This window comes from Diabrotica undecimpunctata, chromosome 7, assembly GCF_040954645.1.
Source record: "Diabrotica undecimpunctata isolate CICGRU chromosome 7, icDiaUnde3, whole genome shotgun sequence".
In the NCBI taxonomy this organism is placed as follows: domain Eukaryota; kingdom Metazoa; phylum Arthropoda; class Insecta; order Coleoptera; family Chrysomelidae; genus Diabrotica; species Diabrotica undecimpunctata.
Genome location: NC_092809.1, coordinates 53,694,688 through 53,713,811, shown reverse-complemented (window position 1 = coordinate 53,713,811; position 19,124 = coordinate 53,694,688). Strand labels below are relative to the sequence as shown.

The following is a 19,124-nucleotide window of genomic DNA, read 5'->3' as shown; positions in this document are numbered from 1 at the left end:
ATAGTTAACTAATTGAAAAGATATTAAACTTTGAAAATACAAATTGGTTAAAATGACCACCTTGGTCTTTCTAGTGTTAAGAATATATAATGGTTTATTTAGAAAAAGTGGATAAAGTAGGACGTATGGAAAATAGCTGGTTAATTAGTTAAAATAATAAATAATGGAATATAATGTATGTAATTGTAAAATGGGAAAAATAATTGGCATACCTCATTAAATTATTGCCAATTCAGGAAAACTTCTATTCTTTGTTGAATATGGTAGATGGTATACAGATGAAAGGCATCTGTTGAAAGTTTGTCGAATAAATCAAACGGTTATTTTAGTGTTATCGCCGTAGAGATCACTATTTATTTGCCAGAATATTATTTTATAAAAATATAATCATAACAACACCTCATTTACAGAATAAATACAAACATATCTACGTCATATTTAAAGAAACATAGCATTAGTTATTTACTTTAAGGTCTTCTATATCTAATAGAACCCTCAATAGTATTAGCTCCCTTAAGATAATCATCTTCTTCTGGATGAGCAGCGTTCCATTCTAATGATCTCAAGATTGCTTCAGGAACTGGTGGAGGCGTGGGTAAATGGGCGCCTTGTGGAACAAAACCGTTTTCATCGGAGGTATAAACTACTTGAACTGGTGAACCATCTGGAGCTGTGTACTTAAATTCACCTTGAACTTCTTGAGTGTCTTGGGCTTTTGGTCTTCCAACTTCACGAGCAGCAATGCCATTTTCGGTTTCGTAACTAAAACAAAAATTGATATTTCTTTGTATTAAATAAACTACGAATAACATTTAAGACTACAGCCGTAAATCAGGGACGACTCACAGAGGCACGAACCTGACAATACTCCCAATAGAACTGCAATAGGACTTCAACTGGATGAAGAAACGAAAGATGCTTTCTACGAGGAAATAGAAATCGTTTTGAACAATGTACTGAGACGATACATACTAATAATTATACGAGATGCAAATGCAAAGGTGGGAAGAGAAGAAATGTAGAAGAAAATCATAGGGAGCGAAAGTATGCACGAAAAAAGTACTGATAATGGACAAAGGGTAATCTCACTAGCCATAGAAAGGGAAATGAAGATAATGAGTACTCATTTTAAGCGAAAAGACGAACCAAATTGATCATGTGGTAATTGAGGATAAATTTTCAGAACTTATAACCAACGTAAGAACTTAAAGAGGAGCTGACGTTGATTCAGACCATTATATGATTGGAGGTAAATTAAAGTATGAGTAATCAAAAAAAATTAAATCCAAAAGAAGGCAAAACATAAGACATAACAACGACGAATTGAAAACTGAGAAAGTAGTCAACAAGTATAGGCAAGATCTAGAAAATACTTATAACCGCGACGTAACTATTTAATTAAATGGAATAGAAGAAAATTGGCAAATACTCGAAAATAGTATACAAACAGCTATGAATAGAAATATAACAAACAGTAAAAGGAAAAAAAAAAGAAAAAATGGTTAAACACAGAATGTAAAAAAGAAATAGAGTTAAAGCGAATAGATAGACAAAAGATGTTGCAAACAAAAAATGAGAATGACGATATGAAGATATATTGGGCAAAGGAAATTATTAAAGAAAATTTGCCGAAGGAAAAAAAGAAACCTTTTAGAGAGTCATTTTTAAAATATGGAAGAAAAATACCAAAGGAAGGATATAAAATATTTTTACAAAGATGTTAAAGAAATAAGCGAAGGTTACAATTCAAAAACGACATACATTAAAGACAGAGAAGGTAATCTGCTAAGAAATGATCAACAACAATTGATGAAATAGAAATAATATTTCGAAGAACACCTGAACGGTGAAAAAGAAGAGGAGAACGACAATGAACAAGAATCAATACCAATGGATGGAATATATATATATATATATATATATATATATATATATATATATATATATATATATATATATATATATATATATAATCTTTGCAGATTAGTTAAATAGTAAACTCTTAAATATTAAAAACATATTAAAACATTACTAATTAACTAAGTTACGGTAAGATTAATAATGTTTTAATAGATAATATATGGTAGCTAATTATAATTTATTCTCTTTCAGCCCTGAAGAAGCCAAATTAATTCTCTTTGGCGAAAACGTTCGGCGAAACAATTGATACACATTAGAGTCTTTCTTGCAGATTTCCCCAATATTTATGAGTTTACTATATATATATATATATATATATATATATATATATATATATATATATATATATATATATATATATATATATATATATATATATTGCAGAACCAACTAAGAATGAGGTTGAGGAAGTTTTAACTGCGATGGAAATCAATAAAAGGTCTGAAGAAAACGGGATAGCAGCAGAAAACTTAAAATATGGAGGAGACCACCTGAGAGGAAATAGGAGACTTTCCATGTCTAAGAAGAGGAAATATTACCTAAAGAGTGGTACAACTCTACAGTATATCCAATACATAAGAAGGGAGACCTGTCAAGTTGTGATAACTGTAGAGAAAAAGCACTTCTAGATGTCACATAAAAGAACTGGCAACCATATGTGATAAAAAGAAAAATAGAAGTGTACTTAGAAAATATATTGGATGACTATCAAGTTGGTTTTAGAAAAAATCGATCAACTAGTGTTGTAATGTATTTATGATGAAACAAGTTCTTTCTGGTGCATATGAATACGACATACCGACCCATCTTCTCTTTGTGGATGATAAGGGTGCTTATGATAATGTAGGTAGATCAAAACTGATAAAGGCACTACATGAGTTTAAAAGCTCATCTAAGATAATCAGACTGGTACATATGACGCTTCAGCACACTACAAGCGCAGTTAATATTAATGGAAAAAAGAGCTAATACTTTAGAGTTCAGAAAGGTGTAAGATAACAGGTTCCTCTGTCCACCACGCTACTTAATTTGGCCCTTGAAAAGGATAATCAGAATGTTAATAAAGCGGAAACAATATTTAATAAGAATCACCGATGTCTAACCTATGCTGATGATATTGTACTTTTGGCTATGAGTAGAAAAGAATAAGAAGAAATAGCTAATAATCTTCTAGAGGTCGCAGGAAATATGGGATTACAGATAAATGTAAATAAAACAAAATACATGGAGCTAAAGAATAAGCAAAAAAAGTACAAGACTAAATATGCAAAGATAATAAGAAAATAGATCTACGAATAGCAAAAGGATACAATGGTGCAGGTAGCTTACAAAGAATGACAAAATCGAAAGAGGTATCGAGAAATACAAAAATAAGACTGTATAAAACAATCCTGCGACCTACTCTAACGTATGGGTGCGAGACCTGGGTCTTAACAAAGAAAATACAACATTAAAATTAAATTATGGGAACGAAGAATATTAAGAAAAATATTTAGATAAAACTTAACAGAAATAGGATGGGTGCGAAAAACAAATGCTGAAATTTATGAAATGTTAAGCGAAGGGATAATAAGCGATTTTGTCAAAGCTAGAAGATTGCAGTGGCTAGGTCATCTTGATGAAATGGAGGACACTAGAAAGGTAAAGAATATTATATGGAGAACACCGGAAGATAAGAGAAAAAGGTGATAGAAAATTGGAGAAAAGAAGCTAGAGACAGAAGAAGATGAAAGAGAATTACTAAGCTATAGAACTGAAACGGCCTGCTACAAGTTTTTATATATATATATATATATAGAACTTCGGTCATTACTAAAATTATAAAATAAGATAGTGCAAGAAGCTATTTGATCCATTAGAGTTAAAATAATTAAGCTGTTAGCTGTAAGTTGACTATGTCCATGTCTGAGTGATATTTGTTTCTATAGACTGTTGCTCCAGATATTATTCTAAATATCTTTGATCATAATCTGTTATACTTCCTGTAGTAGCAAAGGCACTTTAAATGCTTCTTTGTCTTGTTATATCATTACAGTATTTCATTTGTTGCAACACTAGATAGTGGTCAGAATTGATAGAATGACCGTATTAGAAGCGCTAGAATGACTATAGTCCCAAAAAGGGTTAATAACAAAAACCATAACGGTTTGGATACATTATACGAAGAAATAAAAAATATGTGGGTTGAAAGATTGAGCTCTTTGAAGTTGAGGAAAAAAGAAATAAAGGAAAAGATGGAACGACTGTCTGGCAGAGGACTTGCGAGGGAATGATTGAATTGAAAGATGAAGATTACACGATGGGCAGAAATGTCTGGCAAGGAAGAGTAAGGAATAGCGTCCCCTGAAGAGCAAAAAGCTAAGGAAAAAAGTAAAAAAGAAAAATGCGGAATGTGCATAGACATAAAAGTTCAGACGAATTTAATTCTATTTAATACCATTATCAAGACTGAACTGGACCAAGTTTTGCCGTTTTTTACTTATACAGTAATGAAAAATGCATCGTTTGTTCACAAGACCTAGTATTGAATCAAGTGCATATAGTGACGTTCCATTTCAGGTGCGGTTCGCCGGATTCATGGGCCAGATAAGGCTTTACTTTTGCATACCCAACTAGCACTCGTATTCTTCTTCTGGTGCTGTCCGCTATGCAGCGTGTAGGCTTTCATTATAGTTGGATCATGCGTAATAATCTTTTCTCTGCTCTTCTTACGTACAGATACTAGATATGTAGCTTCAGTTTCTTATATCTGTAAGCCATAAGTATCGTTTGCTACATGATCCACTTCGACCTTTACGTTTGCCCAATAAAATGGTTTTTAGGATATTCTATTTGTCGCGTTTTAAAAGATCACCTAGATGAAATATGTTATCCGATTAATAACAACATTGAATCATCGGTTTAAATTTTTATAATAATTCTCGGTTTAAAATAATTTTATATAAATATATATATATATATATATATATATATATATATATATATATATATATATATATATATATATATATATATATATATATATATATATATATATATATATAAATTTACATATTTAGTTTATATTACAATTAAATTTACTATCAAACGATATTTATTTATATTTTATTATTAATATTTGATTTGAATTTGACAGGTTTGTCATAAGAAAACAAGGTGTACTTTTGTTAATATGGTAACAGGTGGAGTAAGAAGCAAACATAATAATTTATTGAATTTGTTTAAAATATAAAAAATAAATATAATAAAATGACTTTTTTAATTTTAAATATATTATTTAAAATTAAAAAATACAAAAAACATAGTATAAAATATCCGCGCTAGTCTAGAGTATTGCCTACTGTTACATTTTTTTTAAATAACTTGTTATTTTTAAACATTTTATTTAGTTTATATAAAAAATAAATTTACTATCAAATCATATTTATTTATATTTTCATAATTTCATATAAATATAATTTTGAAATGTTTCATAATTTTTATAAAATTTAAAAACACAGAAACGTAGTATTAAGTTTCGCGCTGGTCAACAGTACCGCCGACTGTACTGCTTTTTCTTTTAAGAATATAGGTTTACAGTGGGATCAATCTTTGTGAAAGTTGGGAAAATTGACCAAGATCTTTAGACGAACTATATGGGTAATATAATCTTTTTTATGTTAGAATTCAAAATTGTAGGCTGTGGACGACTTACGTACCCAGTGAAGTTTCGTACCAGTTATAGCAATTTCCACGCTGAGATACATTGAGACAGTTGTAGAGTTTTTTAGGAATAACCAATTTTTGATATTTGGTTTTAATATTATTTGCCCACTTTTGAAGAATTGGGATAAACTAAAATAAAATATGAAAAATTGAAATAACATAGAAGTTTGTAACGGAGTTTCTGCTCATTGACTAGGCAGCGCACCTATGCTTATACGAGGGAGGAACACAAAGTATTAAAAAAGTTTTTTTTTAAATAATTTGATCAGTTTTTATAAAACCTTTTACTATCACCATAATTCCATAATCTTTATTATTATGACTTACCTCCAGCCGTATGATCCATCAATGTTTGGTCCTTCTTGGGTCTGACTAATGATTCTAATTACTTGTCCAGGAGTAATGGGAATATTGGGTCGGACGACTAGTTTCTCTCCTCTATATTGACCAAGAGCACACCCACATATTGTCAAAAATAATGCCTAAAAAAAATGAGTTATTAAGGTGTTTTATATTGCACTTTATACGTGACCTTTCGTATAAAGTCCCGGAGAACTGGCTACAGTCAACATTTATTACAATCCCGAAGAAACCAAATGCCCAGATCGGTGATGACTACCGGCTTATAAACTTGATCAATTATGTCACTAAAGCGTTCACTAAGATCATTCATAAAAGAATATATGATAAATGTGAGTCAAATATCGATACATCGCAGTTTGTTTTTCGGAAAGCACTTGGAACTAGAGAAGCAGTTTCGCTTTTCAGGTGCTTATACAGCGGTGTAGAGACGTTGATAAGGACGTATGTTTGTGCTTTGTGGATTTTAGAAAAGCATTTGACAATGTTAATCATAAACAATTGATGGATATTCTGCGAAAGACAGGTATTGACGACAAGGACATTCGAATTGTGGCAAACCTATACTGGGGTCAAACAGCAAGAGCAACAATTGGCAACGAACTCACTAGAAGGGTGCAGATCAAAAGAGGTCCGTCAGGGTTATCCACACTCATATACCGACGACACGGTGATCCTTGCCAGTACCATAGACGAATTACAACAGGTAATGGAAAGAGTTTATTCAGTTAGTGAGAAATACGGCCTGAGCCTCAACTTCAAGAAGACAAAGTGGACGGTGGTAAGCAAAAAGCAACAACCTGCTCGACAATTACGGATAAGTAACATACTAATTGACCATGCAGAATCTTATGTGTACTTTGGCACCAACGTAATTGCAAAATGGGAACAGGCCACAGAAATTAAGGCGAGAATAGAACGAGCTAGAGCAGCATTTAACAATATGAAAAAGCTCCTCATAAGCAAGGGTTTGTCTCTTCCGATCTAACTATATCGTATGGAAGCCTAGACGCTGACAGAGACGCTCACGAGAAAACTAGAGTCATTCGAAATGTGGATTTACCGACGCATTCTTCGTATATCCTGGACCTAACATGTCACCAACATAGAAGTACTCCAAAGAATCGGAAAGGAGAAAGAAATCGTGAGCACAAACTGATTATAACTCATTAAAAACTGATTTTAAATCATTAAGAGTTTTTGGAAACGAAAAGACGTCTTTAAGACACTACATGAACTATTCTTTTTATTTTTTGATAATGGGGTAACTGATTTAGTACACAATTTTACGACGAAATACGCCCATGACAATAATCGTTAAGATTTTAAAATTACCAAAGAACTTTATGAACTTCCTTGGAAATATTTTATTTTCCGGATACCATACGATCACATCAAAGAGTGTATATCATACATATTAGCAAGGATTGTAACAGCAAAGATAAGAATGGAGAAGGAAGACCTGAACATCATCGTATATGGTTCAGAAAATAACAAGTCTTAAACAACAAGGGAAACGTTTTATGGCGAATTGCATCAAGTAGTAGATCGAGTTAGGGTGAAGATGATAATATTGGGGGATTTTCACGCTCGAATAGGAAATCAAGTAATACACGGTATTAGGCAAAACATAACGATAATGTTAAAAACGAAAATGAAGAACTAATGATAAACTTCTGCACGAATACCGAACTTCAAATACACAACACATTTTTTTACCACAAATATATATTTAATAACACCCGTGGACAAAGATCTATAATAGATTACGTTATAACCAACAGAGATATACATCCATCAAAAATAATTGACGTAAGATGCTTTAACTTAGTAGATGTAGGTAGTGACCATAGCCTAGTTTTATGTAAAATAAGAATTATCATGAAATACTTCACACCTAAGACCTAAGAGAGTTTAGAGAGAAAGTGGAGATAAAACAGAACAAAACCAACACAACAGCCATGCAAACAAATGGAACACAACTTCTACTAAACATAGAAAGAAATATGGAAAATGAGGACAAGGAAAGGGGATGAATAAACTAAAAAAACAAAACACATTCAGAAGAAATATGAGCAGACTACTTTCGATCTCTATTTGCTGAAGGTGACGATAGTGAACCATCACCACCAGAGGAGACGACAAACGAAGAATTAAATATTAAGCTGAAAAAAGTAAATGCAGCATTAAGGAAATTCAAAACCAGAAAATCACCAGGAGAGGACAGAATATCGAACTCCTTAAGTACGAAGGACCAGCTCTGGGTAACAAATCGGACCCGGAAAATTACAGAGGAATTAATCTATTAAACACAGCACTAAAATTAACATCCAAAATAATAACAAATAAACTAATTATAACAATAGCAGAAGAACAAATTTTAGGTCGTGAATATCATGTACCGACGCTATATTTATAATGAGGCCAGTGCAAGAGAAATCATTAGAATACAACAAACCGGCATATCTATATATTGTGGACCTTACTTAGGCATATGACTGGGTCAAATTAAAGGACGCTATCCATTGTACGTAAGAGAAATAGCTTTAGGAATAATCAAAACGATCGAAAATATCCGAAATTCCCTGAGTCCTCTGTTGTTCAACCTAATTATGGATGAAATAGTTAAAAAAGTAATAACTAAAAAACGATACCAAATGAAAGAAAAACAACTTAAAATAGTCTGCTATGCAGACGACGCAATACAACTCTCTCAAAGTGAAGGTGATTTACAACGTGTGCTACACCAACTTAATATAACCACCAGAAAATTAAATTTAACATGTAAATTTCCCCAAAAAAGATAAAATTCATGGTTATAACAGCAAATTTACTAAGATGTAAATTGGAGCTGGAATGTCAGATAATAGAACAAGTGATGGAGTTTAAATATCTAGACATCACTTAATCTAGCTACGGGAAAATCGAAACAGAAATAAAAGATCAAGTAAATAAACAGAGCCGCAGGTTGCCTAAATAAAACAATATGGAGAAATAAAAATATCGGGAAAGAAATAAAAGGTAGAATTTACAAAACAGTCATCAGACCAATAATGACATACGCGACAGAAACACAACCTAACACAAAGAGGACAGAAACTATGTTAGAAACAGTAGAGATGTAAACACTTGTATAAGTGATAGTAAAACACTATGACAAAGCTATTAATACAGATATACGATATAGGTGGAAGGTGGTGGAACATTAAGGACTGAATAATAAATGGAAGAGTAAAATGGTGCAATCATATAAGCCAAATGTTAACAAATAGAGTAGTAAAGACGGCAAAAGACGGTTCTCCAATAGGAAGACTATGAGTAGGAAGACCACAAAAACGATGAAACGACAACTTACTGGAAGTACATTGAAAAACAAACAGAGTCATGTCTACATAAAAGAAAGAAGAATAAAAAACTGTTGTTTTAGTTTTAGTACGTTTTGTCCATTTTTACTATACGTGATCACAAAACATAACTGTATTGAGGTAGCCAAGAAGATATGGATGTAAAAATAATAAAAAACTGTACGTTTTAAAAAATTAAAAAAAACTTACAAATTTCAAACCTAAATGAAAATGATATAGATGCCAGAAATAGACATTTTATAAATACAATAAACAAACGATATATGCAGTGATGAATTTGGGAACACAAATTATTATTTGATGAACGTATGGTCTTCTATGTCGGAAGACATTCCTGCAAGATGTTTATAAATGGAAAACCTATAAGGTTTGTCTTCAAACTTTAATGTCTATGTTATTCAGATAGCTATTTGTTTTAAATTATACTGTATGGAGAATCATCAACAATAAGAAATTTAAGTAAGGTCTTGGTGGTGATACAGTGTTAGAGCTGCTATTAATAATAGAAAAAACGAGCAGTTATAATTTTTTCAAAATTTTTCTTTTGTAGATTTACTTACAATACGATGCAAGTTTTGATTAGAAAATCAAAAATTTCATTAGTACGATAGAATAATAATTCTGTAGTTAAGGTTTGCAGTAATTTAAGTTCTGCACAGCGTTACAATAGAAGGGAAAAGAAAAATATACAAGTTATGCAACCGAACGTTAACGCAAAATATAATTGATAAATGTAGGTGGTGTTAACTTGCACGTCAACGACATTACAAATTATAGGTCAAGAGCTTTTAGAAAAAAATGGTGGTGGACAATATTTGTGAATTCTTTGGAAAATATTATTGTTGATTGCTGGAAAATGTATCACAAAGTCAACAAATCTAGATTGTCGTAATAGGAATTTAACTCATATATTGCCTACTGTCTGAGCAAAACTAAAAAAAACCTGTTCTGCGGAACATTCCGAGAGTGCTGGAAGAAGTTCGATTCGATAATTTAGCATAGATATAGAGTTATATACAGAGTTTAACACAGATATAAAATTCACTTGTACGTTAGATGTAATCTTTTTCTACATAATATCTTGCTTTAAACAATTTTTAAACTCTAGTTTTCTAAATTTATGCATTTTACCAATGGTGCATTTTCGTACCAGTAGAAGAAGCAATAAAATTAAATAATAAAATAATATTTTAAATTTGTTAGACTTTCAAAATATTTGTATGATGATAGTTACCAAAATAACCCACTTAAGCCTTTACAAAATTACTCAAAGAAAAATGGAAAAAAAATATATAAAATTATTAAAAATTTCCTTTTTTTTTTCATTTTTGTCTTAATTACACTAATCTATATCCAAAAAACACGTCTGTGTAAATATTTGCCTCATTATGAAGGTAACCAATTAAATATGGGTTATTATATAATCAAAATAAGAAAAATCTTATAGTCATAAAAACTCACCAAAGAAATCATGTTTCAATCTTGCCAGTAAGCCACACTAAACTCAAGTGCAACAATTTCTGAATATGTACATATTTATACTAAAATCTAGTTAACTGAAAACGTATCATCATCTGCAATGCCCACTTCTTATTTTCCAAAGTATTTTGCATATTTTTAACTGCATTTCTGTCATTTAAATACATCTAGTTCTATGTAAAAGGTCACCAGGATGGCATCGATGATGTGCATATTTAATAATTTATAGAAAGGTGTGGTGTGCCATGTGCATCTTACTGGGTCTAGTTGTTTATTTGGTAATATGTCCTATTTTCTCTTATTTATATTTGTTAATTAGTAGTAATGTCTTCTTTAAATTGGTTTATTTATATGATAGGTACCAACTTTAGGCATTGCGAATATACAAGTACACCGCTGAACAAGAAATACGCGTATGGATTATTTTAAGGCAAATATCTAAATGAAAATTTAAAATGGTTGTTTCGTAACACATTCATATTGTTCAGAAGCTATGTTCTTGTGGTATCTTAAAGTAATTAATATTTTAATCTATTAATATAAAAATAATTATCACTTATTTATATCTGAAACTTTTGTTTATTTTATTGGTAATAACGTCAACCCCTTTGGGTTATTAGCTGTATTATAATTAATACATAGATACTTCAATCTAAACAGTATTTTTGATTAATTATAAGGTTCTCAATGAGGCAAGAATGTCCTATTTTACAATTTTAAATTAGGATCTACAAAACTTTAACAATTACAGTTTGTTTAAAACATCAATATATTTTAAGTGATTAAACATATTTGCAAATTTACAATGTACTCCTAAGATTGCTTTTCTATTGAGTGTTTTTGGCCATACACTAATATATTTGGGATACTCACACTCTATTAAGATATGTGTTACATCAATGTCGTAGTTATATTCGTCATAAATAGGGCCATTTGATTTGGAGATTAGGTAGCTGTGATTTAGTCTGCTATGACACATACGTAAACGGGTTAGATTAACGAACACCTGGCAATTTAAGTTTATTTGGTATTAGGATTCGGTTGAAGGCTTTACGATGTATCGTTGATTGTGAAAGATTTAATCCGTTTTCCCATTAATTTGTCACTTTTTCCTTATGGAGCGATTTGTAGTCGGAAACAGACACTTAAGTTTACTAACACTGAAGAGACACTGTGTATATATATTGCTTCTCTGACATGAAAATCTGCTTTTTCGTTTCTTTAAAGTCCTATGTGTGATGGAACACATATAAAGCGTTCTTGCTGCCTTGCATTGTTTAATTGTAAATGTAATTGTTCTTTTCTCCACATTGCTGTATGGTATGGAGAGCTGGACCCTTACAGAGAAATTAATGAAAAAATTAGAGGCCTTTGAGACGTGGATTTATCGACGAGTATTGCGGATAAGTTGGGTTGATCGAATAAGAAATGAAATAGTTTTACATCGAGTGAAATTACATCGAAATTTTACATCGATTACAGAAATAACAAAAACGATAAAAATTCGAAAGTTACAATATTTCGGTCATGTAATAAGACATCTAGAGAGGTATAACCTTCTACACCTCATAATACAGGGTAAGATCGCCAGAAAGAGAGGCACAGGCCGACAAAAAACATCCTGGCTCCGAAATCTCCGAGAATGGTATTAAGAGACCACTGCTAATTTACTTAGAGCCGCCGTAAACAACGTTATTATTGTCAATATGATCGCCAATGTTCGATAATCGGACAGGGTACTGAAAGAAGAAGAATTGTTCTTTTATTAAAATACGTATAGTACATACTGTTCTATCGTGAGTAATGCACTGAGAGAGTCGGTAATTATAACACATTTTGAAATTTTTTGGGTACCTATATGAATGAGGGCTTGCAGAATTGAGTAAATTGAGTTCTTAAGAGTAAATACTAAAAGTAAAAGATAATTTAAACTGTAATACAATATTAGAAGCTGCAACTGCTGATCCCACTCCATGAATAGTTTTGGATAAATCTGTATAGATATGACAATGACCCAGAAGTAAGAATATTCCTCTGACCTTTAAAGGAGGTTGCTTAGTTAAAAATTGCAGACTTTTAATGGGGCTACAGAAGGCTCCTGTAGCTATTCTTAGTGCTGTATTTTGTATGATTTCTAGTTGAGTGAGCAAGAAGTGTTTTCTCTGCGGATAAGTATACAACTGGTTATTATTCGAGTTTAAATTGTACTAGTAATTTGTAAATATAGATCAAACTTTTAAAATCTAAGCCGCAATTAATATTGCATAGTTTTCGCATTAATTGAGACCAAATTGACAAAATTGCTTAATTTCCATAATATGGTATTACCAATATACTTTGTTATCAAAGATCCTTCCTGGGAATCGTTGGATATACCACATCTAACAAGTGTTCTAGCTACAAATATTATTATCCCTAAATATCAAAACGAATTTTGCTACACTACTCTTAGAGAAATCTTAAGTGGCTATTCAGATCATATTGTGATCTATACAGACGGGTCAAAATCACCAACATCTACAACCAGTGCTTACTTTGTACCAAAAAATGAAGATTAAAAAATCGTTTATTTTAAATAATCAATCCAGCATTTTTTCTGCAGAAGCATGTGCTATATACAAAGCCCTTGAATTGTGCTGTGAGAACCAGTGGAACAAAATTGTCATATGCAGTGATTCACTGTCGATATTACACTCCTTGCAAAACTTTAAATTCACAATAAATAGCAATATATTCATATTAGAAATTTTTCAACAGTTACTAAAACTATCAGATCAATATGGTACTAAATTTCAATGGGTTAAGGGACACTCAGATATTGTTGGCAATACTATTGCTGATTCTATAGCTAAAAATCCATTACAGCACCCACATTATGGTGATAGAAGAATTTAACACATGTGACCTACTTGCCTATATCAAACAACATATTAAATATAAATGGAACAGACAATGGATTCAGTTTGGTGAAAGCAGGGGCGCTAATTTATACAAATTACAACCAACAGTAGATGTAAAACAATTTTACAAAGATGTCACACTAAGCAGAAACACAGTGTCAACTGTCTTAAGATTAAAAGTAGATTATGGATGTTTTCCGAAACTACACAAAATAGGAGTTCTCCCAACAGACCGATGTGAGTGTGGAACTAGTATAGTTGATTTAAATCACATATTCTTCAACTGCCCACTACACCGTTATACAAGCACGTGGCTGCTAAAAGAATTGATAAAAGAGGGTTTAAGTACTACTAGATATTTATTCCTGTTTCATCGACTTCGAGAAGGCATTCGACAGGGTCCGACATGAAAAACTAATAGAAATACTGAGAAACAAAGATATAGACAGACGAGACTTACGAATCATTATCAATCTGTATTGGAATCAAAAGGCCAATATAAAGATAGAAGAACAAAAGTCCGAAAATATAGATATAAAGAGAGAAGTAAGACAGGGCTGTGTTCTGTCACCATTACTGTTTAACGTGTACAGTGAAGCCATATTCCAGGAAGCGATAGCGGATCTGGGTGATGGAATCTCTGTAAACGGAAGAATAGTAAATAACATAAGATTCGCTGATGACACCGTTATAATGGCAGACACCCTGGAATCGCTACAAGAATTGGTAAATAAAATTAACGATTATTGCATTAGATACGGACTAAAAATAAATAAGAGAAAAACTAAATTTATGATTGTCTCAAAAACGCAACATGGAAATGAAAGATTAATGATAGAGCAAACCCAAATAGAAAAAGTAGAGACATATAAATATCTGGGAACCTGGGTTGATGACAAAAATGACCAAAGCAGAGAAATCAAAGTCCGAATTGAAACTGTAAGGCAAGCATTTGTGAAAATGAAGACAATGCTTACCAACAGAGACCTTCAGTTGCATCTCAGATTGGGGGCTCTAAGATGTTACATATTTTCTATCTTCCTATACGGAATGGAAGCTTGGACATTCAAGAAACAACACATAAGGAAAATAGAAGCGTTCGAAATGTGGTGTTACAGAAGAATATTAAAAATTCAGTGGGTTCAAAGGATTACCAATGCTGAGGTACTACGTCTAAATAAGGAGTTAGAAATTATGAACAGCATAAAAAGAAGAAAACTAGAATATTTGGGTCACATAACCAGAGGAGAAAAATATGAGCTGCTGTGAATTATTATGCAAGGAAGGATCCAAGGAAGAAGAAGCATAGGAAGAAGACGCATCTCCTGGCTAAAGAACCTTAGAGAATGGTTTAACTGTAGTTCACTACAACTTTTCAGAGCAGCAGCCAACAAAGTGACCATAGCCGTTATGATATCCAACCTCCGATAGGAGATGGAACTTTAAGAAGAAGAAGGTTTAAGTACACCATTAAACGTAAAGCTTCTATTAAGTGAAGACAATATAAAAATCTTTAAAATAATTATGATATTTCTTGTAAAAATTAAATTAAAGGTATGAGTGTAAAATTGATCGTATGCGAGAACATTTCCTTTGTATGTTAACCATATATGTTGCCCACCTACCTAACCGTGGTTTATGTCTTGTTTGTTACAATAAAGCCGCTCTGATGAATCCCTGAGCGTGAAAAGTGTCCTCCTTGTACAATCCTGTATAAATGAATACTAATATTAATATGTAATTTAATTACGTGGCTAAAGATTTCAAGCCAAAGCCAATATAAAAAAAAAATATCCTTCCTAAAAATTTTAAGTGGTCCACATAAGTTAAGTTGTTTTCATATAACTAAAGATCTGGATTTATTTAGTGCCGTTTTGTTTTAAATAAAAAGCTTTTGACCAGTTTTCAAGGTGATTTAATGCATATTGTAACTTTTTCTGTATAGAAAGAATAACTTTTGTCTTGAATATTTATGTATAACTAAATCGTCAAAGATTTTGTTTATCGCTACTAAGAATCGGGTTAAACTATTAACAGATAATTAAGGTATTTCATTTGTTTGGTCTTTAGAGCTGAATACTGTACCATTTATCTTAACTTTAAATTTTCTTTTGTTAAAAAAAATTATAAATAAAATACGGCATGTTTCTTTTGACACCCTAATGACTCAGCGTATAAAGAATGTCGTATGTCCAAGCCAAGTCAAACGCTTTTGTTATATCGCAAAAGACAGCAAGACATTCCTGTCCAATGGCAAATGAATAATTTATTTCGGACTCAAGGTCTATTAAATTATCATGGTGGATCTGTTCATGCAAACCCCGCTTCTTTGTTCATTGATTATTAATTTACTCTTTTTTAAAAATCACCTTAGTCTATAATTCACCATTGTTTTTAAGATTTTGTACATTGTATTGGTAAGAAAAATTGGACAATCGAAATCAGAATCAGTAAATGATTTATTTGGTTTTAGTGATAAAATTAGTATCGCCTGCGTCCATTTTGTGGAAAACTCATTATTAGTCCAAATTCTGTTGTATATGGTAAGAAGATATTTTTTTCATTATCTGGTAGATTTTGTAAAAACAGAACAAGAACAGAAATATCGTCTGGTCCTGGCTCCAGATAATAAATTAAACAAATTTGTTTAATTTTTTATATAAAGAATAGTTTTATTCTTCAGTACTATGGGTATTGGACAAATACGTGTTAGTTTGTAACGTGTAGGTACTTTTTTACGGCACTAATATAATGCAGATTGAAAACCTAACCTAACCAGTGGTATTGAGGAAGAAGGACTAGAGCAATAATTGCTTTTGTTCGTCTTTGGGATGCTTATTTAATTTTACAATTTGTATCAATTAAATTTTTACAGATTTTTCTGGAAAACTAATATTTCTGTCTATTGGCCGATTGATATCCTGTTTCTTCCAAGACGTATTTCACAGATGTATAACCAAACCTTTCGATTACAGTTCTACGATCTGCTGAAAATATTCTTCAAAAACATCACCGTTCATACGGTAGTCTTCTGTTTTTAAAATTTCAGTATTAATGAACCCCCTTCTAAAATCCCGTTTGAATGACATATATGTGTTATTATTAGGCATCGTCCATTACCGGAAGGTGCCTTCAATTCAGCAGATCATACTTCCAACACAACCATCGTGAAGATTGAAGGTTTGTGTCATGTCACATTGTGACATGATTCAGTTCATTGTTTGCTCACCTGAACTTCAATTTTCCTAAAGTTTCTGATAGTTTTGGCTATTCCATTTTAGGGAGATAAGGGCCTTCATTAATTGATTATATCGAAAACTTTGGCAAAGTTAATACTATCTTTTTTGAAATATAATTGAACTTGAACGTGAACTTTTTTTCTCATTCTGCTTTTAATTTTTTCGGTAATTTTATTTTTTTTTACCTCCTTTGTTGTTTAGAGGTTTAACAACTTAGGTTTTTATTTCACTTCGAATCTAATATACCTATCGTTAATTTGCACCTGTTATATTACTTATTTTTTCAACAGTGTTTTCGACAGAAATCGAAGGTTGTTCCATTCTTAAGAAATTATAAAGATTGTTTACAATTATTACTTTCCCATTAAGCGATAATGCACATTTTTTCAGGTATAAACATTGAACCATCCGGCATTTTTTATACGTAACCACAACTGGACGGCTTTTTGTAGAAAGAACCAACTCCAAAATCGTATTCTTGAGTAAATTGATGTTAAAGTTCTGATGATAATAGAAAATTCAGTTCAGATCAAAAATAGTTTAAACTTAGAACATACAAGATTTTAAAAATTAAAATGCAACATAATTATTAACAAATTAAAAAAATATTTACTAATATGGAAATTAGTAGTATTATGTTGGTTGGTTCTTTTATGCAAAATAGCATTGATCAGATTCTGTTTAAAGATAGGCTTTATTGCCTACAGCGAACAAAACATTATTAACGATAATTAAATTTCTGACGATTCCATTTCAAAATCTGCGCACCACTACATCCACTATAATGTCTGTTCCGGTAATATTTAAATAAAAATGTGTGCAATTATTCGGAATCAAATGAATCACGGATTTTATGTCTACTAGTTTTGGATTTGATATTTGTTTTTCATTGAGCCACATAGGTAGTAGTAGATCTTTAAATATTGCTGGTCGGCCCCCCTGTTTTTTTTTTATATCTATTTCAGCATAATTTATTATTTGTTTTTCCTACCCGGCAGTTCCAAAAAATTAATTCAGTAGATATCATTCGCGTAACTTTAAATTTGTTTTTTGTCCGACCCGTTTCCATTATTTTTATATAATCATTTGGCAGGTAAAGTCGTTGTTGATGTTTTAGTGCACATTCCACGTCTGAAGAATAGAATCATTTGGTAAGAAACTGAGGCCTGATACAAGGAAACGCATGCAAAGTCTTTTTAAAGAAGAATGTGACTGCAATACAGCTTTAAGAATTAATGTCAGTTTAATTTTGTGGTTTTGACCGCCACAAGAATCACATCATAAGATTAATTCAGTTATACTGTAAGATATATTTTCTTTAATATGCTGTATTAAGCATGAACCAATTTCTTGTGCTCTGCGTCCTGCCTCGTTTTCCGTCCATTCTGAATCAAATGTTAGAAAATCGATTGTTTCATTACCTTTAGCCAGTTTAATATCATTCTTCGTCTGGTTTTTAACCCTCTGTCAATTTTTTATATGATTGTCGTGCTCTTCCTTGAGTTTTTCTTTTTCGTTGGCAGAAAAGGCATTTTGGATTCTACTGTGGTAGGTGTCGCATATAGTAGGTGTCGCATATTTTAATGTTTTAATGTTTTAAATTTTAAATAAATTTGGTTATAAATATAAGTTTCTATGTTTGAAAACTAACTGGATTTTCATTTGCTTCTTTATATTCCCTGTACATCAAAGACAAAGTCATTTCTGTAGGTAGAAATAATTCAGCTTTAGAATATTGGGATTTGCGGTAATGACTTTTGTATTTTGGTATATTGTTTATTTGACAACAACTACTAAATTTATTCTTACTAGCTGTGACTGTTAAGTCGTTTTACAGAAAGGAACCAAACTGCAACTTTCCGAGTAAACTGATATGTTGGTTTAGTTCGCTCGTTAATAGATGGCGATAGGAACTACCTGCTGGGTTGGATATTTTTTGGAGTAAAGTATATGACTCGTAATACAATAAGGATGGTATAATAGAAAATCTCATTTTGTAGATTGGTTTCTTTCTGCAAAAAGCCGTCCAACTATACTTCTTAATATACTATACCTTAAACGAAGCAAAATTCTGATGAATTTTTTTTATTTAAACCAAAATGAACCTGCATCAACTACTAGTTCTTAGCAGAGGATACAAACACAATATTACAAGT

The 19,124-nt window shown here is 31.6% G+C and overlaps 1 protein-coding gene across 1 annotated transcript; it reads right to left on the bottom strand.

Moving 5' to 3' along the window:
- Positions 1 to 339: 339 nt before the first annotated feature.
- LOC140446753 (endocuticle structural glycoprotein ABD-4-like) lies at positions 340 to 10,860 on the bottom strand. The gene is made up of 3 exons (XM_072539345.1): positions 10,812 to 10,860; positions 5,953 to 6,107; positions 340 to 762 (listed from the first exon to the last, which is right to left on the bottom strand). Exons 1-3 carry the CDS (start codon positions 10,821 to 10,823, stop codon positions 468 to 470), a joined length of 462 nt encoding a protein of 153 aa, XP_072395446.1. The 5' UTR covers positions 10,824 to 10,860; the 3' UTR covers positions 340 to 467.
- Between the last annotated feature and the right edge of the window lie 8,264 nt (positions 10,861 to 19,124).

Coding starts and splice junctions, on each gene's coding strand:
- LOC140446753 (XM_072539345.1), bottom strand. Junction 763..5,952: donor GATGGATCATACGGCTGGAG/GTAAGTCATAAT, acceptor TTTTTGTTTTAG/TTACGAAACCGAAAATGGCA.